The 25726-nt window shown below is 34.6% G+C and overlaps 5 protein-coding genes across 8 annotated transcripts; 2 read left to right on the top strand and 3 right to left on the bottom strand.

Annotated features, from left to right (window-relative positions):
* Positions 1-270: 270 nt before the first annotated feature.
* On the top strand, positions 271-4652 carry LOC130826006 (selenium-binding protein 1-like). The gene is made up of 8 exons (XM_057691475.1): positions 271-639; positions 728-900; positions 1881-2076; positions 2306-2533; positions 2679-2910; positions 3001-3108; positions 3375-3647; positions 4158-4652. Exons 2-8 carry the CDS (start codon positions 732-734, stop codon positions 4437-4439), a joined length of 1488 nt encoding a protein of 495 aa, XP_057547458.1. The 5' UTR covers positions 271-639; positions 728-731; the 3' UTR covers positions 4440-4652.
* Positions 4653-6534: 1882 nt separating this feature from the next.
* LOC130826008 (protein RALF-like 32) lies at positions 6535-7169 on the top strand. The gene has a single exon (XM_057691480.1). The coding sequence runs from the start codon at positions 6593-6595 to the stop codon at positions 6941-6943; it is 351 nt and encodes a 116-aa protein (XP_057547463.1). The 5' UTR covers positions 6535-6592; the 3' UTR covers positions 6944-7169.
* Positions 7170-7314: 145 nt separating this feature from the next.
* Positions 7315-11557, bottom strand: LOC130826007 (uncharacterized). Of its 4 annotated transcripts, none has more exons than XM_057691478.1 (9): positions 11241-11557; positions 11019-11180; positions 10864-10926; positions 10575-10641; positions 10369-10469; positions 8470-8514; positions 8095-8388; positions 7899-7983; positions 7315-7662 (listed from the first exon to the last, which is right to left on the bottom strand). In XM_057691478.1, the coding sequence occupies exons 1-9, from the start codon at positions 11289-11291 to the stop codon at positions 7580-7582; spliced, it is 951 nt and encodes a 316-aa protein (XP_057547461.1). In that variant the 5' UTR covers positions 11292-11557; the 3' UTR covers positions 7315-7579. The 4 variants fall into 4 exon arrangements, with proteins under 4 accessions (XP_057547461.1, XP_057547462.1, XP_057547459.1 ...); XM_057691479.1 differs by having other exon boundaries at positions 11019-11162; positions 11241-11553; XM_057691476.1 differs by having other exon boundaries at positions 7899-8001; positions 11241-11551.
* A 581-nt stretch (positions 11558-12138) lies between these two features.
* LOC130826005 (anthranilate synthase beta subunit 1, chloroplastic-like) lies at positions 12139-19545 on the bottom strand. Its single transcript, XM_057691474.1, has 7 exons — positions 18733-19545; positions 16900-16970; positions 16742-16779; positions 15851-15961; positions 14039-14138; positions 12862-12994; positions 12139-12648 (listed from the first exon to the last, which is right to left on the bottom strand). The coding sequence occupies exons 1-7, from the start codon at positions 18970-18972 to the stop codon at positions 12541-12543; spliced, it is 801 nt and encodes a 266-aa protein (XP_057547457.1). The 5' UTR covers positions 18973-19545; the 3' UTR covers positions 12139-12540.
* An 823-nt stretch (positions 19546-20368) lies between these two features.
* Positions 20369-24054, bottom strand: LOC130826004 (uncharacterized). The gene is made up of 4 exons (XM_057691472.1): positions 23309-24054; positions 23031-23111; positions 21397-21536; positions 20369-21311 (listed from the first exon to the last, which is right to left on the bottom strand). Exons 1-4 carry the CDS (start codon positions 23630-23632, stop codon positions 21182-21184), a joined length of 675 nt encoding a protein of 224 aa, XP_057547455.1. The 5' UTR covers positions 23633-24054; the 3' UTR covers positions 20369-21181.
* Positions 24055-25726: the final 1672 nt, after the last annotated feature.

The raw sequence follows: 25726 nt of genomic DNA, 5'->3' as shown, positions 1-25726 counted from the left end.
TAACTCTAAATTAGCTGAAAAGTTAATTTTTAATCCAAAATAAAAAATATTACTATAAATTTTTTTTTTAATTTTAATTTTTTTAACTCACTTTTCACATAATAATATTAATAAACAACCGGAATTCTTTAGGACTTCGGCTAGTCAACAATTCTACCCAACACACACCGATATACTGTAGCCAAGAGCTTCCGCCGCCAATTGTTGGACCCTAAAAGAAAATTGTTGCTTTAGAGTTAGACTTATGGAATGTAGTACTAGAATTAGTCATCAAGTTAATCTCATAGATCATAGTAATGCCAAATGACAAAAGCTTCTTTTATTATTTTTTTTTTTTTTTTTTGAGATCGGAATGATGACAGATGCTAAGAGATTATTGCAAATAAAAATAGCTTATCAGTTCTTATCACTAAATCTGGATTAATTAGATTCTTACTATGTTACCTTAATATCCTCCCATGAACCTGGTACTAAATTACTCATTGTTTAGTCATATCCCTGTACTTGGCCTAACTTGGGCTTTTAATACAAACCCATCTCAATCTTTTCTTCTTATTTCTATGCTTGTATTGGTGAGAAATAACCAAGAAATCCCTCATTTTTCATTCATTTTTTATCCTAAGAGCAAAACAATTCTGGGTAACTATTTTGATTTTTGTTCTTCTTAATATCATCAAACAAAAAAAAAATTGATTTGGGTGTTTGATTTATTTATGTAATTTTGCAGAGAAATGGCAAGTGTTGATATAGATGTGATTAAGCAAGGGGAAGTTGAGAAGAAAGTGCAAATTAATGGTGGAAGTGTTTGCTGTCATGGAAAAGGTCCAGGTTATGCTACTCCATTGGAAGCCATGGCTGGAACTAAAGAGTCTCTCCTTTACGTCACTTGTGTTTATACTGGTAAAGTTTCTTTTAAACTTAAAGAAAAAGATTAAATCTTTACTAATCATGCAGTTTTTCACCCTTTGCTGATCATGTTATTTTGATTATTCTTTTATGATTTGGTTGCTATTCTGTTTTTCAGATATTGGGGAAAACTAAAGTTCTTATGGGGTCAGTTTTTGTTGGAACAGGAATCATGAGAGATCCTGAAATTCTTTTTTGCATGTCATAGATTAATGGGTTTTATATTTTCTAGTGATTTTGTGATAAAGGGTTTTGATTGGAATTGGGGAAATTATATTCATCTTTAGGGTTGATAAGGCATATACTTCCATTAATTTTGAGTTTTGCTATTGTGATAAAAAGTCTCAAAAATGGACAAATTATATTGATAATTAGCCATCATTGTGCCCGAGCTACATCCATCAACTTAAGCTTAAGCTTGTGGTCGAGTAGATTTCTTCGTTTTGGTGTGCAACTACAATTGGTTTGGCTACAAGCCTACAATCATCAACTTAAGATGAACGTAGCCTCATGATATGTTATATACTCTGTCACATTGAGTATTGGGGCGTTATAAAAAGCGGGTAAACCTCAAGCACTTTATTCAATAGGAGTGGGGATTAACACATAGAAAAGATTGTTTGGTTGGAAATTAAGTAGTTGAATGCTAAGTAATCAACCTTCTCGTAAACTTGTAATGAGAATTCCAGAGTAAAATATTGTCAAAATTTTACTTGTTGAGTGTAGAGCACCGTTACATAATTCACTAATCTCCTAGCGCGAATTGAGGTCGATTTTGGGCTATTTCAGGGTCATTTTGAGTGAATCGCGAATTCAAAAAGCGAATTAACTGGCGAATTATGTTAAATTGTTGTAGAGATCATGCATTCTCTTGATTATAGGTTGCATCAGCATTTTTTTGCTGCATATATTTGTGTAAAATCGAACATTCGAATACTTTAATGGTATGCTATGAGCTTACATAATTTCTGTAGGAACTGGGAGAGAAAAACCTGACTACTTAGCCACAGTTGATGTTGATCCAAACTCTCCCACGTATTCGAGAGTTATCCATCGATTGCCAGTCCCTTACTTGGGGGATGAGTTGCATCATTCTGGTTGGAATTCCTGCAGCTCTTGCCATGGAGACCCGGCTGCTGATAGGCGTTTCCTCGTGCTCCCTTCTTTGATGTAAGCCGTTGATATTTAGTCATCTATATCTCAGTTTCATAATGTTTTTTCAATTGCCAGATCTTGTTTTTGGTGATATAATCATTAGATAAGGTCGAATAAAGTATACTATTTGTTACCCACGATTTCTCGCGTTGATTTGTTTTTGTTCATGTAACCGACCCTATACTCTTGAATTACTCTGGCATTGTTGTTGTTGACCACTTTGAGCTCTCTTTTCTACTTGCAGATCAGGAAGAATTTATATCGTGGACACAAAAAAGAACGCAAAGGCACCCTCACTGCACAAAATCGTTGAGCCTGAAGAACTTATTTCAAAGACGGGATTAGGTTACCCTCACACAGCTCATTGCCTTGCCTCGGGTGACATTCTAATCTCGTGCCTTGGAGACAGCGAAGGGAAAGCCGAGGGAAATGGGTTTCTCCTGCTTGACTCAGAATTTAATGTGAAAGGAAGGTAAAATGAAATCAGTGACTCCGATTTTCAGCAATTGCTTAGTTTGCATGGTTGATAACTAGAACTTAGAAGCTCATAGAGATTCGCTTTTATTTCTATCACGTATTACTCGTATTTTTCCCTTGATGGATTTTCATTGTGTTAGGTGGGAAAAGCCAGGACATAGTCCATCCTTTGGCTACGATTTCTGGTATCAACCACGCCATAAGACAATGATAAGCTCATCATGGGGAGCCCCCTTAGCTTTCTCCAAAGGCTTTAACCCGCAGCATGTGTCAGAGGGTCTATATGGAAGACATTTATTTGTATATAGCTGGCCTGACGGAGAATTGAAACAGACATTGGACCTCGGAAACACTGGACTTATACCTTTGGAGGTAAGTCAACATAAAAATCTATTCTTGAATCTCTTGATGGATCGACGGGTCGAATGCTTCTTACCGGACTTCTTTATCTTTAATATGCAGATAAGATTCCTTCACGATCCTGCTAAAGATACTGGTTTTGTTGGGTGCGCTCTATCAAGTAACATGGTTCGGTTTTTTAAGAACCCGGATGGATCTTGGAGTCATGAGGTACGCCCTTGTCTCCATGTCTTTTGCATCACCTTGTAATAAAAAATTGAAACATAATGAATCGCACGGTTTGTTTTCTTTAGGTCCAAAGTGAATCATATTGACAGAATAGTGAATTACTGAATTGTGACTAATATTTCGCAATATAAATTGTGTATGTTCAAAACCAAACCGAACAGACCACCTCCCGTTTCTTGCTGGTTCCTTCAGATTTAGAAAAAGATAAGGCTTATGGGTTGTTGGTGATTCTGTGGATTTCTTTGCAGGTTGCAGCGTCTGTAAAACCTTTAACCGTGCAAAATTGGGTTCTTCCTGATATGCCTGGATTGATAACTGACTTCTTAATCTCCCTAGATGACCGATTTATGTACTTCTCGAACTGGCTTCATGGCGATATCCGTCAGTATAACATCGAGGATCCCAAGAACCCTGTCTTGACTGGTCAAGTGTGGGTTGGAGGACTTATTCGGAAAGGAAGTCCTGTTTCGGTAGTGGCTGATGATGGTTCAACCTATCAGATTGATGTTCCAGATATTCAGGTTAATTTCTTATTTATCTTTCTACAAGACTATAACTATACGTTCTTGTAGGGATTCGATTCTCACCACCTACGGGAAGTATTAATTCCCCTCCCCTTGCGTGTAGAGAATTCTTCAACTTACCCTCGAATCAAAAAAAATTAAAAAAAATTAAAACTAAAGGTCCTTGAACTTATTGTACTTACATTAGGGCCTGTTAATCTCTTGGGTTAACGGAATACAACAATTGAATACAGCATTTTGCTACTCTAATGCCTTTAAATGGCTCCCACCTAGGTGGATTAGGGTTGGTTGTACACAACTTTACCTCATCTGCGATAACAAAGAGGTTGTTTTCGATTTACTTTTGGTAGCGTGATTTGGTGAGCATTTTTAATCTAGTCCATTAAAATCTGAAACTAAAGAACTATCAATCTTTGCCCAATGAGTACCACATTTGAATAAGTATCAAAAATCTTGAGTAGGTCCATAACATTAACTCGAACTAAGACGATGTTACATTGTTTGCAGGGCAAAAAACTGAGAGGTGGACCACAGATGATACAGTTAAGTTTAGATGGGAAGCGCCTATATGTAACAAATTCGCTCTTTAGTTCATGGGACAATCAATTTTACCCTGAACTTAAGGATCAAGGATCTCATATGTTGCAAATAGATGTTGAAACCGAGAAAGGAGGTCTTGCTATAAATCCGAACTTCTTTGTAGATTTTGGCTTGGAACCCGATGGTCCTTCCCTTGCCCACGAAATGAGATACCCGGGTGGTGATTGCACTTCAGATATATGGATTTAAGCATTGAAGTCGCCCCGGAAATAAGGTTATTGTATTGAATAAATTCAGATTTTGCTTGAGAAATCTGATTATTAGTTGGTTGATAGTTCTATTGTAATGCGTCTTTATGTACCAAAAAAACACTTAGAAACTTATATATATTCAAATAACATTTATCTTTGTTACCTCGGCACTTGGTTTAATAAGCAACACGTAAATACTCAGTTTTCCTTATTTTGTTAGCTTCGGAGATCATTTTACCATAAAATTCGTCATTCGTCTACTGATTCACCTTTTGAATTCGTTATTCATTAACTTGCCCAAAAATAATTGAAAACTAATTGCAATTCACTTTTTTCACTTTGCGAATCATGGACACTAAATTAGGTCAAGTTATGATTTGTTTTTTCAAGTTGGGTTAGCTTTTACGACCCGATAAATGTGGAAAAAGAACCCTATATGTGGAAGTAATAATCTTAGTTGACTTATTTAGTTTCGTTATCAAGAATTCACCTTAAGAATAAAGAACACCGATCTTGCATTATGAACCGTCTTAGCTACAAGTGGTCCGAGGAATATATTCGGTGCACCATTTTCTATATCCTTTCCCCATTACTGGTTGATGATTTAATTCCCTATATAAGAGTACTACAAAAATTTTTAAGAAACAAAGAACCCTAAAAATGGAGTGCTATCAAAACTTCCGGCCATATACTAACGAAGATCAGTTCAATAGTAGTGTAACTCAGATAGAATACAATGAGTACGACTATGAGAATTTTGGCAATGGCACGGTCAAGAAAAGCCACACTGAGGTCGAGTTTGCTGAGCAGAAAAACTACATCAATTATGGCGCATTGAGAGGTGATCAAGCACGACCAGCACGGGAAAGTCATAGTCTCCAGCCAGCAAATGCTTGGCGTCGTGGCCATGGTAAGTGTAAGAGGTGCACAGGCTGATACTGCTCGAGATCGCAAAAGAACTTCAGTTTCGAATCCATAGCATGGCTGCTCACTGCTTCGTTTTCGTTGATAGTTTCTATATGTGACTATGCATTATAAATGTCATAAATAAAACCGAGCGATGCTGTAGGGATTCTGAAGAACATCTGTTAAGAAAATTATCTATATATAGTAAACTACTTTAAAAGACCATATTGTGAATGTTTTGTCCTTAATAATCTACATTTCATGATTGGAAATGAACAACGATAAACACTTCTAACTATAGTTGTCAATAATTAACAGGACAAGACAAGATACGACTGAAATTGATACTGATACTGATACAACAAGATCACAAAGTTAAACACATGTATGCGTTCAAGTGCCCAACTCGGCTATTTTATGAAAATTTCCGCAATTTAATCTAAAACAAAGTGTTGTGTCGAGGATTTGACATGTGTCCCACCTAGCACACAAGCTGAACCAGTCGAAGCTCGAACCATTCACGAGTCCGGTTCAACAGATTAACCCAGGTCAGCCTAGCGTTCCCAGCATCAGGAAAAGATTAACCCAAAGTTAATTTCTGAAACTGCTACTTTCCCTTAAGAGGATTTCTAAGTCATGCTGATGAGTAGCAAAGTAAGATGTGATTGATTTACTGATTAGTATACCTGAAACCGCTCTTTGTGGTTCATAATAAGTCAAAACCAACCATTATAGAAATCATGTTTAGGCATCCATCAAGTATAGCTCACTAACTCAGTGAATGAACTTTAAAATCACATAGTTTGACCAAAAGTGATAATTTTGAGTAGACTTCTTAAAATGGTTAGTGGGGCAAATTTCAAATTTGGGTCATTAAATAATGATGATGCGGGATTGAAAAATTGACAAAATAAAATGGATAGGTAGCCGGGTTCGATGTTTGACCCAATAATTCCCAGTAATTTTGGATTGAATCATTTTCGAGTTACGGGTTATGACCCACTAATTTGATCACAAAAATTGATGGGATAATTCTGAGCTGCTCAAAGTGAAAAAAAAAAAAAAAGAACCACAATGTGATTTGTCATAAAAAGAAGTAGGTAAAGTGCGGTCCATCAGTAGGCATGCCCTAAAGTTGGCTTTCCACTATCAAATATTCAAATATACCACCTTTACACTAAAAAAATGAAGACACTTATATAGTGACCTTACAAGCACATACAAAACTCAAAAAGGAGAAGAAATATGAAACTCAAAGCCATCAGAAAACTTGCCTGGTTTTTCTTACTTGTACTCCTCAGTTTGTCAGTCCGTGTTTGCGGAGTCAAGGTGGAGGAAACCGATGCACGCTCGCAATGTAATAGGTCCATTGCCGAGTGCCAAGAAGAGGATGAGATGTTGATGGGATCGGAAACAGCAAGGAGGTTCCTGGAAGAGAAGAGATACATCTCATACGGTGCTTTAAGCAGAGATCAACCGGCTTGTAGAGGTGCTCGGGGTCAGGCCTATTCCAGCAACTCAGAATGCCTCGGTCCAGCTGCCAATCCTTATCACCGAGGTTGTTCCAAGTATTATCGGTGTCGATCAGACACTTAGCAGTGTGCTAGTTTCATATTACATGTTTTACTTGTGTATTCATCACAGAAAGAGTTCAGTATTCCTCAACATATGGTTTGTATATTGTGCATTCTACCTTTGCTTTTCTAAATGTTCTCTCTTTTTAATTCTCGTTATTTTAGGTCCTGCTAGGCACTCGCAGAATATAAAATTGAAATTCCCGAAGGAAACCCGATGAAAACTGAGTTGAAAATATTAAAAGGTCACGTAAACTAACTAAACTCGACCTAACCCGACCTGACCGACTCACTTAACAGATACCGCTAGCTACTACTTTTACGAGTATTATTCTAGCAAGGAAATAATAAGGAAAAAAAATAATGAAAGAATTGACGGCCATTAGAAAACTCTGGTTCGATACAACAACCACTTGCATCGTATTAGAATTTCAGTTTCAATAGTTCGGAAAGCTTGCATTACACCTTCATGGAGGAAAGAAAATAAGCCCTCCAAGCAACTCAAATGTAGCGTATTATGAGTTATACATTTCGGCAAAGTTAAAGAAAGATGATAGTAGTTTGAGATTCTTTTGCTATCTTCCACACATCTCATTGAACAGTCCCAGCATATTGAGATGTTAGTCGTTTTGTTTTACTCGATCCTTAAATATCATACTTACTTGCAGGAAAATTTCCAAACCTCTCTGACATTTGATGAACCATCAGTTACTTCAGCAATTAGGTCGGCTGTCATCTTGCCTGTGAAATCAGCGGTGCAAATAAATCAACACCTACACGCACACAACTGCTAAGAACTAGCAAGAAAGTGTCTCGGAAGTTTAATTTTATTTTTCCTTGTTCAATAACAAAATAAATCAAGTGCAGGAAGAGCCAAAAACCCCTTCCGTGACACATGATAAAGATGAGCAATAACTAATGAACAATTGAGCATGATAAGCAAAAAGCATCCTATATCACACTAACAAAAAACTTACCGTCTTTCTCCACAATTGACACGAATCGGCGTGATCCTCCACCTACTCCAAAATAATGCTTCTTTGCGGCCATGTAGATAACACCCTGAGGATGGCGAACACACTACAAGGTTGGTAAACGATAAATTTAGTCTCAAAAAATCAACTTTGTGGCATAAAAAGCAAATACAACATATTAGAAATTCCATTGTCGTACTTTCTTAATAAGGTTGTAAAGAATCTGTAGAGTAGAGATAGAATAAACAGTTTCCGCCATCAAAATCACATCATATCCACTCGTTGGATAATTGTCGGGTGATGGAGCATCATTATTGTCTATGTTAGCATGGGGAAGAATACGATTCACTTCTCCCCAATCGCCAGCAAAATAACGAATTTCACGGTTATCAGGAACTGTAGATCCTGAAGGTAGATTTGCATTCACATTTGGAATAGTGAGGTGTTTTAGGACCTCGGTGTTGAAATCCTGGAAATGGATAGAATCAGCACCCTGCACAAAAGAAATGTAAAAGATGAACAGTGCATAGAGATTAAACACCCGTGAATGAACAATGAGCAGTGACATAATCACCTTAAGGAAGGCAAAGATCCCAGGAAGCCCGTGGCCACATCCCAGCTACAAACAACAAAAGATATACAGTAACTACTAGCAAGTAAAAAAGTAAAAGAAGGTCAGCTAAACTTAAAATTAATCGGAAAAATTAAAAGAAAAGAAAATCCACTGTGTAGAAACTTCAGTTTGAGCTAAAGGCCTATGCCATTTAGGTTAAAACCAAGGTCAAAGTATTAGTAGTTAACGAAATGAAGGCTTAATATTTAGATGATATATGCACCAAGGCCAAGACCATCATAGTGCATCTTCATTGGAGATGTGACCGCAGAAATTTTACGAGTATAAATTGTCATCATCAAAATGGAAAGTAATTGAGGGCTAAATCTTCCAATGCACAAGAATGTTTCAGCTTCAGTAGAAAGGAAAGCTTTCCAGTATCTCAAAAATCTCACAGGTATCACAGAAGAGCCAAAACTTCTTTATTTGCATATGTTTACTCACTGTTACATAAGGCCAATAGAAAATCTCGAGAAGCTTTTGGAGAAACAGTCATACCAATTACCAGGAACTTATAATGTTTGCGTCCAACCAACAACCAGTACTCACAGACGACATAAAGCCCAAAAATCAGCCTTCAGGAGTCGCTCCTTCAAAATTTATTCCCAAATTCTTTACTCTTTTGCAGGAGTCTTGTGAGATAAAAGTGAAAATCCAAATAGATATTGAAGGAAATCCTTTTGTAGTCATTCAAAGGCTGGCTTATCAACAGTCCCAAAATTCAAAATGATTTACAAACCAAATCTGAACCTGGAAACATCGTATAAGATCCTTCTAAAAAAAAACAATAAGGGCATGTTCTCTTTGGTCACATGAATTGAAAAGAGCGGAGCTCAACTTAACTATGTGATCTAAACATAATAGATTTGAAGTAAACAGAATGGAACTAAACTAAACTGGATGAAGAGAAGAGAGTAAAAGTGATGAACAAAACTGAACTCAGCTGCATTGAGCGAAATAGAAAAGAATCAAACACACTTGAACACATTTGAACACAATCGAACTCAACTGATTGAAAGTTAAGCTTAAGCTTAAATCAGCAGAAGGCCTGCAATCAAGTTGTAGAGAATATGGTGCTCATCTCACTGAATCCAAAGTAGCACCATAATGTGCAAGGATTTCCCATTTAGTTACAATGACCGCAAATGACATTAGACCCGAAAATCAACCCGCTCAACCTAGCTCCAAAGCTGTTCTTAGAAGTCCAGATATTCTCCATAAACTATAACTTGAAATATTCATTAATCTCGACCCTTCCTTGAAGTAATGACATGTGTAAACACACTTCTACCCTTTATTTTGGACAAAGAACATCATAGCTTTTTATTCAATACCCCAAGTCCCCAAGTAACATAGTCCAAAACAGCCCCCAATGAAGTTAAGTTCATTAGCTCTGACTCCTCTTTTCTCACTCAAGCTTTATGGGTCTATGGCTCTACACCAATTTAACCAAACGAGCAGGCTTCTACAGAGGAAAAAGTGATATAGCCTTACTTGATCAACAGACAATAAAGTAAAGAAATGTTCAACATTTCAACTTAACAGTAAAACATCAAATTGAATGCTCTTAGTAATATGCTGAAAAAATAGTGCAAAGATGTGTAATCGGTCGTAAAATGCGATCAACGTGGATAGTAATGCGGCAGTCATGGCCTATATTTTGGTTGCGCTAAGCTCAAAAACTTATACAATAAGGTCACGAATCACGATATGGTGATGTGTGCAATATATTGCTTTATGGCAAAAATTAGTTGCAGGCACTTGTGGGTAATAACGCCAATTGCAACATTTCTTTGTGGTCTTTGTGGTTCAACATTACAAAATCAAGAAAAGCAAGAATCACCTGGAATAGAAGCCCACCTCTAAAACTTTCTTCCCTTCAAATGATAAATCTCCCTTTTGTATCTCAGAATGGAGAGCTCTCACTAAATCAAGCGAACCCTCCCACAGTTTTAGGCCTCCTACCCTCCATGATTAATTGAAAAGCAAACAGTTAATAATCAGTTAATCAGCAAAACAATATGGTAGATTAAAAAGTGCTACATTCAAGGAAATAGTATGCAGACCTTCATATTTTCCAGGGACTAAATCAGAGTTTGACAATGAAAAAACCTCCCGGGTACTCACCCGGCCCTGCAAACAAACACCAATATGTTCTAAAGTTTTGGCACTTCATTTTAACAACTACAAAGCTTTTCAATCCGATTAAGGATAATCATCTTATAGCATCTCAAATACAAGGTCAGATTTAACAAAATAGAATACTACTAGTAGAACTTTTCTCTCAAATATTTAAGAAGATGATTATATCTTGATACTAATTTATCTAATCGTAACTAAAAGAAAAGATATTACCTTGAACAAAGTAACAACCCCCAAATCAACTTGCTCCACAATACACTTCACAGAAGTAGAAGCCTATATCATCAAAACCCAACAAAAATTACAACCCAAAAATTCAACAACAAATAGAAAATAAAGATAAAAACTTTCAATGAAATAGAACAAACCTCAGAAGGGAGTACTTCTTCGCAAGGGGGTGGAGGAGGAAGAGGGGTTTCTGGGAAATCAAAAAACCCTAATCCCCCAAAGTTTGCTTTCTCTTTACTTTCATCTGTCGATTGAAATAGCCCAAAAGATTGGGACCCAGTACTCTGAAGATGAAAAGAACACTAATGACAGAATTAGAGAGATAAAGCCAGTCATAAGAATTTGGGTAGTAAAATACCAACCTCAGAATTTGCCGCCATTTTTGTTGCAGAGTTCAAGTGTTCAGAGTTCATACTTTTTAGTTTAGAGAAGAGGATGTGAAATAGGCTATTTGTTTACTCCCAGAAGACGAAAAACAAGAAACAAGACTACACAAATTGTTAAAGAGAACGGTCTAACCGACCCGTCTATACATTAATTAAATAGTTCATTTAATATATATTACTCCCTCTTATTCACCTTAAGAGTCCCATTTGATTTTCTACGGATTTGAAGAAGAGTCAAAAGTGGGATCCCAAGGGTGGGAAAGAGAGTGGTATTATGGGTTTTTAATATAAGGGAGAAAAATTAGTATGGATAATGGAGAGTATAATTGAAAATAAGATAAAACTACTAAGGGCATAAAAGTCAAAAACCCATACCAAAAATAGAAATGGGACAATTAAGGTGACTTGATCATAAAAGAAAATGTGACACATAAGTTGAATAGGAGGGAGTATTATAATATAAATTGTCTCTTAAGTTGTCATAATGATACAATCAGGATATGGAAGGAAAGAAAGACGATAATTCATACTTATAAAGAAAAATACTTATAAATTGTCTATGTATTAATTAAGTAATTGAATTAACGTTTAAATAGTCTTTATTTTCAAGAAAAAAATGAGTAATAAATAAAATTGCTAACTTAATGGTTTATCTTGTAAATTCCTTTAAAATTCTAAGAAGTAAAAATAAAATAAAAAAGACAAATTTATTCCCGCTACAATTGAATTTCTCATTAGGGCAAAGTTTATACTTTATACATCTACTAAATAGCATGTTCTAAGTAATTGACTATTTGGTGCACATTTTTGTCTTACAAAACATCATCTACAACTTCACAAGAGATCATAAGAACATAGTTATTAACACAAAGAATTATTGGCCAAAGAATTCATTTAACAAAAATAACTAATCACCACCCTTATACAAAAAACATCCAGCTCATGAACTAGTTATTGTTGATAACAACATAAACAACTCCCAAATAAAATGAATGATTGATTTACACAAGATCATCTTAAATGTTACAGAAGCCTTTGGATCTAAATAAATTCACATTACACCTGTACTGTTATAAAATGTCTATAAGAAGCTTTTACAATATCTGCAACAACACAGGACTCGACTGTTGCCAAGATGACCTAAATCCGAACACAACTGCTATCGACATAATTAACCACTTTAAAAGCTTCGTTGCAAGGTTCTGTTGATCTTGTCGCCAAGATAACCTAAATGTTCACGCAACTACTTCGACAGCATACACATTTCAGATTGCTTCTAAGATGAACTTTCGGATTCATCATCACTCTCGATCATCTTAATGAAATTCTTGATAATCCCCATTCCTTCTGGAGTGAGAACACTTTCAGGATGAAACTGAACCCCCTGCAAAAATCAATGATATTAGTGTTTGGGTATACATGTCTATCAGAGTAGAAAGGAAAGCTGGTGATCTGCATGTTCATCTGCCCTGCTAATTGAAAGAATGGTTTTCATTTGTATTTTCCCCCGTTTTGCTCATTTCATGTCTGTTTTTTACTCCTTTTTTGGGACTAAGTAATGGTTGGAGCGGGCATAAAACTAGAGGATTGTGTTTACCTGTAAATATTTGTATTCTTTATGACGAGCAGCCATGACCAGTCCATCCTCGGTCCAAGCAGTAATCTCGAGCTCCTCGGGGAAGTTATCTCTTTCAACCACAAGGCTGTGATATCTCGCAGCAGTGAAGGGGCTGAAAATGTATAACATTGAAAATCACTGTACAGTTCAGAATTTACAGCAATCATTTTAGGAAACATTGAATTCAGAATTTACAGCAATCATTTTAGGAAACATTGAAGTTAGCACGAGCCTATTTGTTTTAAATTGGGAAAGAAAGTCACTGAGAGAAGTCAAAATAACCTCCCACACACATACGAAAGAAGGCCCTTTTTTGTGTTTCAACCCTTTAATCATTGTTAGCTTAACATCTGAAACTATCTTACAGACTATATAAGTGGGTGCAAATAAAAAGAGCAAAGCTCTATCAAAGACGAGGACTGCAATAGGAAGATACATGCCTGTCTGGAAAACAAAAACAAAAATGTATGACTCGATATACAAGAGGTTTAGCTTTAACGTGATGAATTCATCCCAACTGTAGGCCACCTAGAAAGTAACATATGTTATCTCCTATGAAGAATGAAACAGGACCCCTACTTAGTAAGACCCACACACAACAACGCTAGAGCCTTAATCCCAAAAGATTGAGGAAGACTACATGAACCAATATAGCTCGTCCACATGGATTCTTTTTCTCTATTCATTCCGGTTTTCTACCATATCAATTTGTAAATCTAGGTTATTCATGTCATTTTTTACTCTTGTCTTCCAAGTCATTTTCGTTCTTCCTCGCCCTCTTTGTAAGTTTCTCAAGCTCCAACTTTCTATCTTTCTTACCGGTTCGCTAATATTAGGTCTTTACACATATCCAAACCATCTTAAACGGTTCTCTTTCATCTTTTCCTCAACAATTGCAACTCCTAAACCCTTACTTATATCTTCGTTTCAAATTCTATCTCTCAAGGTATGCCCACTAAAAGCATGCTACATGTTTTATCCAAATCTCAAAAGAATAATTAGAATCTGGTGTCTGTTAGCATCAATTTAGTGCCTCATACCATGTTATGAGTCACTTACTGCTGCAACATATAATCACTTCTAGCATGACTTAGTTCTTGTCTAACAATCTATTGATCAAGACAGTAGTGAAAGGAATATACAACAAATCACTTACTTGGGCAAGCCTGAAAACAAGCCTTGACTCCCTTTCTCATCATAGTACACTGGTGAGCTTTTTCCATGCATAACTCCATATGGAGAGCGCACAACCTTCCCTGTAAAATAAGCCATGATAATGTGATTCAGCAGAAAGATAAAAGCATCTACAGGTGACAAATGCAATCTTGGAACAGTATTTATTAACAGTCCACATAAATGATAAAACTGTTAACACATAATGCATAAATTTACATCTAAGTAACCAGTGTAATGTTATAAGTTAGAAACACAGTCCCGCTTATTTCTCATCACTAAGAATGACAAGTGAACTTCATTTTCTGCTCCATGCATACTGGGTAGGATAGCAGTACAAAGGAAAACATTATGACAGGAAAAACACCACAGGTTGACATCACAAGAAGAACGCACCTAAGATAACTAGGCAAGAAGAATACATTGCTTCAACAATTGTAATGATGATGAAAGTAAAACACATTGATCTTATGCATGTCAATCAAAATAGACAGATTTCTAGCTCCATCTCTCCCTTGGGTTTATCGTATCATATAACACCTTCCCAAAGAATTCATACTTGCACTGATCACAAGTACCCTCATCTCAAAGATAATGTTCACACTTCAAATATAAATGCTGGTTACTGCCTTTAAATTTCCCATTTTGACCAGAAACTCACCTCCAAATAGTTATTTAGTTTATATCTTGCATTACATCTCTTGTGTAGCATATCATAGCGATGCTCGTGTTGTACTAAAGATACTCCAAATAATGAAGTTTTAATCTTTGTAGAATATATGACACAATTTGGAAGTACAAGAACTACTTGTCATGTCAATTACACAAAATAACACCTTAAGACAAATAACCCATATCTCCTTTTCTTACACTTAAAACCATTAAAGGTAAGAAACGCAATTTCCTTTAAGAAAAAAAAATTAACTGAATATGATTTTTCCCAAGGAGAAGCAAAAGTACTAACAGTGTGGAATGTAGATAGAGGTTGTATCATCAATTTGTCTCGACTCTCTAGTATATAGGTTATATCCATCCAAATATCCCTCTTAGGTACCCCTGGAAGCAACGTAAGTGTTTCTGAGAAATTTTAGTGTGAACAAGAGACTCAAGGACACTCATTTCAAAAGCTTTTGAAGGCTAAGATAGGTTCCGACTCTCGAGTACCTTCATTTTCAAAGATAATAGTCACTTTTACACGTCCATTTATGTTGAAATGACTTTTGTTAATAAAAGTATCTATTTTCACTATAGTTAATGAATTGGAGGGGCAGAAAAACTAAAAAGAAAATAAATGCAAACCATTCTACTACTACTTCAAATATAAATACTGGTTGCTGCTTTTGAATTTCCCATTTTAACCAGAAACTCATCCCCAGCTAGTTATTTAGTTAATATCTAGCATTACAGCATGGAGTCTCCTGTATAGCATATCATAGCCTACATACATATTCATGCTATATTAGAGATAAGATAAGATACTCCAATAGAAAAAAAAATTAACCTCTATAGATTTTACGCACACATTTGGAGGTACTAAGCATGTTAACCACACAAGAAAACAACTATAGACAAATAACCCAAATTTTTTATATATATCTAAAACCATTAAAGGTAAGAAAAATTAATTAAGTTTCCTTTAAAAAAGGACAATTAACTATATATGACTGTACCTAAAGAGAAGCATAAGTAACAACAGCAGGATGCATAGACAGATGAATTCAAGCAGACTTTGATGCAGAACCACATCCAATTTGCAGAATTGCATTACAAAAGAATCAATTAAGTGAATTCTCACCTCCAAAAGCCTGTCCAATGCATTGCAGGCCCATACAAACACCAAATATTGGTACAGAGGACCCCAATTCCAACACAGTAGCTAATGAAATTCCTGAGTCTTGAGGTGCACCTATAAAGAAAAAATGATATCAGCAAAGATAATTCAAATAATAATAGCAGATTAGCAGTCATACAGTCACATATAAGTATCATAGAAATGAAAATCAGCCCAATTCCAACCATTGCAAATCAATAATCACTAAAATTAACTCCTTTGATCACATATCCTCCCCCATGTGTTGTTGTCTTGCTGACCTTGACCACCTTTCCTTGATCATCCTCCCTTACAGCGTGGCACAGTGGTTTCCTATTTCTAATGACTAGTCAATTTAAATATTCTTGGCAACATTGTTGGGGATCAAGCTTTTTCTTTGAGATTGTTGAAATACACAATGTTTTTAAGACTTCGCAATATCATACATCAGTATTTGAGACCATAACCATCATAGATCGTTTAGTAACAAAAATAAATCTTCAAATGAGACTTAGTTAAAAAAAGATCCACAGATCCTCTGGCATATGCCTAATCTAATACACAGAATGCAAGCATTAACATCAACATTCTCCAATGCTTCTAAAAAGGTCACTGCTTTGCTAGCGTTTCGAGAGGAGCGTAAAAGTATATACAACCTTCACTCTGAGGCAATGATGATCATGACTATAATTAAATCCTGAGTATCAACTACATTATATGAAATAAAGAATTCACAAATTCAATAGACCTTTTCTGGTTGGTCTATGAATCCAAAATCCAAAATAATAAATCTGATGTGGATTGAATGCATATCATATGATTTCAAAAATCAAATAGATACATACAAACTCTTTGAAACAATCAAAAATCTCTCACCTGGACCAGGAGATATAAGGATTCCCCTTGGATTTTTCCTGTTATGAGAGGATTAGCAGCTTTGGTTAGTTTATTTATGATGGAGATTAAAACTTAGTATATTGTCAAAACATTTATACACATTTCCAGAAATGCATATGAATCTTCTTCCTCCATACCATTTCATTTCTTCCACAGAGATCTCGTCGTTTCTGTATACCTCGAAGTGTGTACCTAATTCTCCCACATACTAGAAAATGAAAATAACAAGAATGTTAAGAGTAAAATAATATTTTTCTGACTGCCAGAAACTTAACTGAAAGAGAAAATGATGTTGAGGATAGCCAACCTTCAATAACAATCATCCAAACAAGTTGCCAAAAGAAAATCATTCCAATGTTAGCCTATGATAGCTAGTTAAAGGGGAGAGAAGAGAAAAAAGAATATAATTTGCATTTACTAGTTCCATTTATCATGAATGTTTCTGCAAGTACCAGAGGTCAAAACAACTTGTAAGGATTATCATACAAAATCTTCTATTTATTCTCATATTGTACTAATTTTAGCATGCTTTTTGACTCTTGACTCACATCTAATACACTTCTTAGATGGAGACACATAACATTCTAAAATGAACATGGAAATAGAAAAATAACTTCTGCTATAGGATTAGATAGCAAGAATACCAAATTTAGTGAGTTTATTCATGCAAGACACATAACATTGTATGAATGACACCAACGGAATTAACTACATTTGTCATTACGAGATAAATACATCACCAACTTTATCAATCAATGTCCAGTTTTTTAGAAATCGCTTCACGACACAATTTAGTAAGAAGCACATGAAGGAAAGTAAACCTCGACTAGCACCACGATTTACACATGCCATCATTCTATATCAACCAAAACCAAATTCCACGCTGCACCAGCACGACAGACTAGACAAACTTTTTTCATTTGAAATTCATTAACTGTCCAACTTTAGTTGATTCTATGCTCAGTATATTTGAAAGCATTTTGAGGAAAGTTAACTGCAAAATATACTATCTGTGTCAACCAAATTCCAAATGCCACATGTACAACTCAAGATTTTGGTACACCTAACTCATTGAATGTCCATGACAGATAATTCAACTATACTTTGACTTTCTACACTAGCCCCTTATACTAATCCTCCATGCTTTAATATACAGCCACCTCATCTTCATCCTCAATCATTCCCAACTCAATGCTCCAGCCCCACACATAGACCCGTCATGTTGGGTGCTCAATAAGGTTTCCAGTGTGGCATCTCGGGTCAGGTCATATTCAACTTTTGTGTCATGACTCATCAGTGTGTAAATTTGGTTTGCTTTTATTTTTAGGTGAAACTTTGACCTCTTAGCTCTGCCAGGAAACTATACTTCTATCACCTCACCAGCTCTAAATGAAATAAAAATTAATTTATTAGTAGTCAAAAAAAAATACTCCCAAGTCCTAACACACTGTCTCTTTGAACAAGTCAAACGTGGTTGAATGTAACAAGGTGAACCATAAACTAATGAAATAAATTATTCTCATTTATCAATTTGTTTGCAAAATGAATAACAAGCACAATGATATACACATTATTCAATCTCTGGTTATCTTCTGAGTCCTGACCTTACCAACTAAACTCATTGAAAACAAAGTTCAAGTTCTACATACACCAATTCACAAAACTAAAGTCCACCATCCCCATAAAACTCTCTTTAGTAATCCATCAATTGTTCACTTCACATTAGCTCTAATGATTTGATTGAATAAAAATTTACTTACATTGAATTGGGTAAAATATAACATATAGTATAAAATTGGGCAGTCGGTTTGTTCGCACTATAATCCTGAATTAGTCACTTAAATCACATCACAACCAAAAAATTTCTTAAAAAGTCATAAAAAAATTAACGCAAAGCAAAAGTATAAATTTTATCAATCATTAATCATTAATCAATCATCAATTAGAAAAAAAAATAGCAGAAATCAAACCTGACATATATTGTAAGTGAAACTATCATAATTATCAATGACAATAAGAGGACGAGAATCCACAGCCTTAGAATCCATTGCAACAGCCTTCAAAGACTTTGAAGAAGGTTTGAACCCATTTTCACAAGAAACATTCAAAAGAATAGATTTATCGGAAAATTTTCTGGGAATTAAGCATTTGTTTGAGGTTTTCAAGGGATTAGTAGCCGAAATGTGGGCTGAATTCATTAAAGCTTGCATGGTTGAAAGAATTTGTGGAAAAAATTAGGGAAATTAGGGATTTAAAGAGAAAAAAAATGGATTCGGTGCAAAATGGTTGAATGGTACAAGTCTTATATGGAGTAGGAGAGGAGAAACTCTGTATGAAACTGATAGTGACGTCATGGCTGCTGAATAATGGAGTTATTGCTTTGGGTCTTTGCTACTTGCATGGATCTCGTGTTATTTAATAATGTGGTAGGGGAGGAAGATTGGGTACACAATCATATTAAAAATGGGTAAGACTTACCTGCCTATAATCGACCCTTATTTTATTTGAAAATTTTCGATCAAAAAGGATAAATTTGAATGGTAGAGGACGAATGTTACATATAAACGTATAAAAAATCTTATTCGACTGGGTTAAGTCGGATGTCTAGCATAGCCATATAGAAAGTATTACTATTATCGATAATAGATCGTATATACTTTATTGGTTTTTTTAATTATTCCATTTGGATTTTAAGTTTTCAAACTATGAATTTTTTTGTTGTACATGTTTTTGTACAACAAGTCTTATATGAGGTCGTTTTGTTATGAGACAAATTCATTCAATTAACTCATTGCTCTTAATTGCTCATTTTAAGATTCAACTAATCATTTTAAGTTTAAAAGTATCATTTTAAGACTATAAAATTTTATTACTTTAAAATTATAAAGGATCACTTTAAGTTTATAATTGAACATTTTAAAACAGTATATATACACTGAATCATTGTACAGTGAAACCATCTCAATAAGTTCACGTAAATTCAAATAAGTCATAAACAAACTCAATGTCTCAAAATAAGCTAAACAAGAACAAATTTGGCTAAGAATAAGTTAAAAGTTGTTTAAACTTAGATTAATAAGTTAAAGATAAAGACCAAAGGTCATTCTATAGGTTGAGAATAAAAAACAAAAAAAAAACTATGTAAAAATTAAATTCAAAATTTTATTGAAAAAGTGAATTGCTCAAATTAAAATAAAACTGATTCTCAAAGATAAAGCTTAGCAAATTCAAATTATACGCTTATAGTATGATGATCCAACAAAGAATTTCTATTTAAGGAAAGCAAAAATTGTATATAATTTTTTATGATTATTCACAAATTAAAATATATTCATATGAAATCTTGTTAAACATAAAAAAATGTAATTATATACTTTTTATAATTTTTTATGAATGCATTAATAGATAGTATTCAAACACATTTTGAAAACTATGAAAAAAAATGAAAATGTCATAAAGAAAGCAGGGGAGTAAATAATATATAGCATACCAAATTTGATACAAGAACAGGAGACTCAAGTATTGACTAGAAATCTTCCATAGTCAGATAAAAAAAATAATATAATCCCAATCAACCAGCATTAGTGCATTAATATTAAAATCAGATGGGTAAAAATAATTTCATAAATTAGTGTTGTTTGTTTTAGAGATTTGACTATTACATCAATACATCTAGATTCTTGATCATCAATACAAGCAGCAATAAACTAAGAAGTAAGAACCAGCCTGACAGACTATATTTTCAAACATTCTGTCAAACACCACCAAAGGATGGCAAAGATTTGAAACCCGCTACACTTTTTTTTTTTTTATTATTAGGGCAAGGTGAGAGAATCTTTACAAGGAAAAGAAGAATTTAACTCTTTCTATAAATGGTAAAAATTGAATCTTGTCGCAATTTCACAATGGTAAAAAGAAAAACACCCAAGCACTAGACTAACCCAATCAACATCTAAACATGGATATCTAGGCCAATTTGCGGACATCAACTATTCTCAGAGCCCTAAAGCTAATGACCAAAAAAACTTCCAACCTCTAGTGGACCTAAAGGGACTCGATCACTTGAATAGGTGACCTCTAGGATATAACCTGAAAGCTCACAAGTTAAGCTACTGGATTATCTACATCTCTTATTATCTTTTCTTACATGAACATTACTCTGTTCTGAAACTTCATCAGTCGAAAATGCCACCCAGGCCAAGGCCATAGAAATATCAAGTGTAGCAATCTTTTCATTATAGCTGTTAAAATGACAAGCTCTTCTAATATTCGAAGCCACGGAGACGAAATATGATCTTCTACAAAGGGAGTTGTCCAGATACTTCGTGATGATTTTTGGGGTTCATGGACTTGATGCACAGGGTGTGAGGCAGGAAAAAGTATGTGAACAAAAAGACAAGAACACCAAGGTCAGCCTCCTCACCAACGGCCGGTCGACGAGGTTGTACAAGATATAATTGACTTGCATAGGCAATACAAAGCTGCTATGACCATTATCAGTATCACAGACTGATTATACTGTGTCCTAAAGGATTTTGATGGTCTTACTCTGCCACATTTGTTCAAAAATCATCATGAGTCAAAAAACATTGAAGTGCACAATTTTTCTGTTTATATCTAGTTGAAACAATTACCTGTGGATGTATGCAAAGCCAATAATTAACGCAATGCACAACAGACTAACTACTAAAACAGCGTCTGGGTTGATAGGGGCACGACCATCCCACCAGCCAGTGCTCAATATCCAAGTGTATGTTGAAGATTTGCCATTTTCCTGAGCAACTTAATGGCAAAGAAAGTTTAGTAAATGTACAAAATGCCCTGAATACAACAGTTAAAAAGGATAAGAAAATAAAAAAATAAAAAAAAAACTCATGCTCAAAAAACAGCTTAGTTAAAAGTTTAAGTTGATGATTGAAGTTTAATTATACGTTATATACTCTACCTTGCCCCCTCGTATGCGAGCCCTTTAGCTAGGATTGTGAATATGGCGCAACATAGATAGTTCTACGCACATTTCAGATGCCCAACCGCTTAGAGTCCCCAAAAAAATTAGGGGCCCCAAATATTAATTTAAGCTTTTAATAAAAGAAAATAGAAGTAGCTTAAATGGTTGATGTGCTTCCTTTTAAACGCGAGGCATGGGTTCATAACTTGTTAGACGCTTTTCGGAATAATTAAATTGCTTAACAGCTCTTTGATAGTTGTCTTCTATTAATTCAACTGACAGTGTCTTCTAGTTCGGATTCTCATTGCATTCAAAGAACTTACAAGTCATAGTGGTCGTTTAATTTTCTCTTCCTCCTCTTTAAAATTCCGCATTTTCCAAGCCTCTTTGTTTTATCATTCCCAAAAGTGGACTTTGCCACATAGATTCATTTGGTTCAAATAAAAGTGATATTTTTTAAGATGTCTTATACCCTTATACGTCATCAATTTGCTCTAACCTTTTTAAAGTATCAAAATCTCATTAATTTTGGTTTATTTTGTTCTTTCATTAATAGATTACCGCAAGATTAAAACCAGGTATATTAAAACCTAGTATTCTTTCTGTTATTTATCTATGCAATTTAAATTTAGTTTTAAATGCGTATTTTTTATAATCAAGCTTTGCAGCTCATATTCAATTTTTCGCTTATAATAGCTTCGTTTGATTATAAGATTATGGGGATAAATTTTATGTTGTGATTGTTGTTTTAGCTGTCTACGAATGAATAGTCAAGCACAAACTATTTGAATTTAGAATGTAATTATACATTTTGTATTAATTATTTTCACAATTGATGCAATTTTTATTAATCAATTGTAAAAAGCATAAGTGCTCCATTTCTAAAAGAAATTGCGAAAAAAAAAAAATAAATAAATAGGCTCTCATTATTTGTACTTTGTCCCAACACCGCAAGTCTCCCCCGTACTTGACACTAAAAATTCCACTTGAAGGGAAGGGGATGAGACTCGAACCATAAATTGGGGTTTCTAATATCAAAGAACCCAACTAAATTAAAAACGTGAGCCGATGGTTGAGGCTCCGTGAATATGTATCAAATTGCAATAGCCCTTCAAAAGTATTTGCAATTGACAACACAAACCCGGTAACAGAAAATACAGTCTCTTTGAGGGAGCTTGAAGAGTAGATATGCATCTTTAATTTTAACATTTTAAAGCCATTCTACATTTGTTAGATTTGACAATTTATCATACCAAATGCAGGTATAAGCCGTAATCAAAGCTCAAACAATCAAAAAAAAAAAACAAAACAAAACATTACCTCAAATAAGTGGTCTAGAAAGAAATGTGATAAAGATCCAGCTGAAATCAGAAGAAAACACTGCATTCTAGAGAGTGGCACCTTTTTAAATCACACAAAATGCACAATTAATCAGAATTACAATTAAACTAGAAACCTCATAAGAAGGAAATTAGTAATTAATGGCAATAAATATATTAATTAGTAAAACATTCATATATATCATATCATATATAAAACGAAAGAACTCATTAAATTTACAAATTTATAAGTGAAGTCATACAATAAAGATTACTGACCCCGGATATAGAATGAAGCAGACCCTTATGGAGTGCAAATCGAGAAGCCCAGGAGTAGAGAAGAGAAAGTGGAAAACCTAAGAAGAGGATGTAATAAAATGGATGGTGGATGAGATCGGAGACGGTAGAGCCTAGGGAGTCCCCGAACCCAAACGCGGACCCAAATCCACTTAGCCACTCCGAGAAAGATCCGATATCGGGTCCAAAGAAGGCGTTGACAGCGTAGCATATGCAGTGATGAGGACTGAACCGACCCTCAGATGCTACCATCAGCCCCAACCCTGACCCCAACCCGTATATCATGTGTGATCCTGGTCCTGGCATTTTCCCCTCTCAAAGATTACAACCCTAGATTCGAATTTGATCAATAGTAGTCGGAATCTGCGGACTGCCTTGTCGAAACCCTAATTCGAATTTGATCAATAGTTATCTCCAAACCCTAATAATATCATGTGCAGAACAACTTTGATTTTATCAAAATTACTGAGAAACGGGATTTATGTGTTTGGTAAGCGGGATAAAGTGATCGAAATGAGAATATTCCATTATGAATCCCATACTTATTTCCATTCTCATTAAACAAACATAAAAAAGTAGAGTCAAATTTTTGGGTTATAAATTTTCATTTATCCCTTTATCAACTTAATTACATTGCCACGGCCAAAAGGTGGGAAAATATGAACGAGCATATGGTTTGGAACTTCCATTTTTCTTTCCAAATGTAAGTTTTTCCAACATTTGCAAAGAGATATGGGAGTAGTGATTATAAATAAAATTTAATTTATTTGAATCTCGATCTAAATTTCAGTGATCTGGTATAGTCAAATTTAATTAAAAGTTATAGTAAGAATCGATAATGAGATAAATAATTTAACCTAACTTATCTTTGATTATATTGATTTGGTAATGGTGAATAATTAGGTCATCAAGTCAGTTATGACTAGACTCATTTTAAGATTTTGTGTTCATTAAGTCGAGTTGTTGATTCATTTTCACTTTGATATTTGGTAGATTTTCATCTCGAGTTAGGTTTGTGTACCTCTTTAAGCCAAGTTAAAATTGTCAAAACATACATAAAACACGGTGAAACATGAGAGGATTTTGTAATAACCAAGTTGTTATTAATTCTATTTACATTATCATTATATACTTTAGTACTCATGATATGATATGAGATTATGAACTTTAGTTTTAAAATTGTGAGCGATTCAAAATCCTCAATTAGTACTTAGCAAGAAGTATGTAATGGAGAGTTAATTATCTATCGTGATTTATATGTACACACAAAGCATTTTTAATTAAATCTCACTCAAATCTGCTGCTAGCCTGTGACACCAGCATGTCTCAACTTTTGTTTGAATTATGGATAGTTTTTCTCAAGGCTAAACTTTCTAGTTTTTCTCCTTACTACTTAAATAGTTGTGCTTTGTAGTTTACACCTTTAATTTTATATTCTAGTAGGTTTTGTTATATTTATTGTTACAGTATTTAGTACTACGTTTTTGTTAGTTATGGCTATTATAAGTCACATGAGAGGGTGTGTGTCTCTTAGTACGGTTGTTAAAAGGTTATTAAAGTAGTTAAAATTGTAACAACTCAGCCTTGGCAACAAGGGCAGTTACGGGAAAAAAAACATGACGTTAATAAATTTAAATAAAAAATTAAATCATCATTGAATAAATTAAGGCAAATGCTCATACCGAGTCTTCATGTTTTGGAATCGATGTCATCATGGACAAACCATGAAACAAATAACACTCAAAATAAGTTACAATTGAATCATTCAAAAACTAATCACAAATCTTGTTGCGTAACTCAGTGTAACACCCTTAAATTTCCGACCCTCTATACAAACCAAAACCGCAAGGGAACGGATGAAATTCAGGTATTACATAAAAAATATAAAATATAAAATATAAAATAGATAATAAAAAGGAAAAGGGAAAGTTGGATGGTTTAATTAGAGTAGGAAATCTCCAAAACTAGATTGCGGGTAAATTTCGGCGCCATCTGCCCTAAAGTTGGATGCAATAAACAAATAACAATTAGTAAAACAAAATAAAGAAGAGACATTGTCGACCTTGTAACAAAATATCACGACCGAATGTTCATCGCCTAAACCCCAGTCGACATGCTAAGCATAGATCGTGGTTCCAATGTAAACGCTTGAGTTCGAGGAAAGAAACAAAATGATAAACTATTTAAATCATACAAACCACAAAAACAACGCAACAGAAACTTAAACAAAGGAAGACATGTACTTCAAACTCAAAACATGGACAACTTAAATGAAAGAAATTACATGTAGACAGATTATTGTATACTTCTACATTCTCACTCATTTGCCCTCGTATGCAATGCAAACAAACTCCATCACCTGTAATGTCTATCTATGATAAGCCTGTTGTTCAACGTAAG

The sequence above is a fragment of the Amaranthus tricolor genome, chromosome 10, assembly GCF_026212465.1.
Source record: "Amaranthus tricolor cultivar Red isolate AtriRed21 chromosome 10, ASM2621246v1, whole genome shotgun sequence".
NCBI lineage: Eukaryota > Viridiplantae > Streptophyta > Magnoliopsida > Caryophyllales > Amaranthaceae > Amaranthus > Amaranthus tricolor.
Note: the sequence above shows the minus strand (reverse complement) of the source record. Positions and strands in the feature narration are given on the sequence as shown.

Coding starts and splice junctions, on each gene's coding strand:
- LOC130826006 (XM_057691475.1), top strand. CDS start 732: ATGGCAAGTGTTGATATAGATGTGATTAAGCAAGGGGAAGTTGAGAAG. Junction 2,534..2,678: donor GAATTTAATGTGAAAGGAAG/GTAAAATGAAAT, acceptor TCATTGTGTTAG/GTGGGAAAAGCCAGGACATA. Junction 2,911..3,000: donor CTGGACTTATACCTTTGGAG/GTAAGTCAACAT, acceptor TTTAATATGCAG/ATAAGATTCCTTCACGATCC.
- LOC130826008 (XM_057691480.1), top strand. CDS start 6,593: ATGAAACTCAAAGCCATCAGAAAACTTGCCTGGTTTTTCTTACTTGTA.
- LOC130826007 (XM_057691476.1), bottom strand. CDS start 11,291: ATGAACTCTGAACACTTGAACTCTGCAACAAAAATGGCGGCAAATTCT. Junction 8,515..10,368: donor AAGGGAAGAAAGTTTTAGAG/GTGGGCTTCTAT, acceptor TGTTGTTTGTAG/CTGGGATGTGGCCACGGGCT. Junction 7,663..7,898: donor GTCAATTGTGGAGAAAGACG/GTAAGTTTTTTG, acceptor CTGATTTCACAG/GCAAGATGACAGCCGACCTA.
- LOC130826005 (XM_057691474.1), bottom strand. CDS start 18,972: ATGCAAGCTTTAATGAATTCAGCCCACATTTCGGCTACTAATCCCTTG. Junction 15,962..16,741: donor CCTTATATCTCCTGGTCCAG/GTGAGAGATTTT, acceptor TTTTCTTTATAG/GTGCACCTCAAGACTCAGGA. Junction 12,649..12,861: donor AAGAATACAAATATTTACAG/GTAAACACAATC, acceptor TGATTTTTGCAG/GGGGTTCAGTTTCATCCTGA.
- LOC130826004 (XM_057691472.1), bottom strand. CDS start 23,632: ATGCCAGGACCAGGATCACACATGATATACGGGTTGGGGTCAGGGTTG. Junction 23,112..23,308: donor TGCTTCATTCTATATCCGGG/GTCAGTAATCTT, acceptor TGATTTAAAAAG/GTGCCACTCTCTAGAATGCA. Junction 21,537..23,030: donor TTCTAGACCACTTATTTGAG/GTAATGTTTTGT, acceptor TAAGTTGCTCAG/GAAAATGGCAAATCTTCAAC.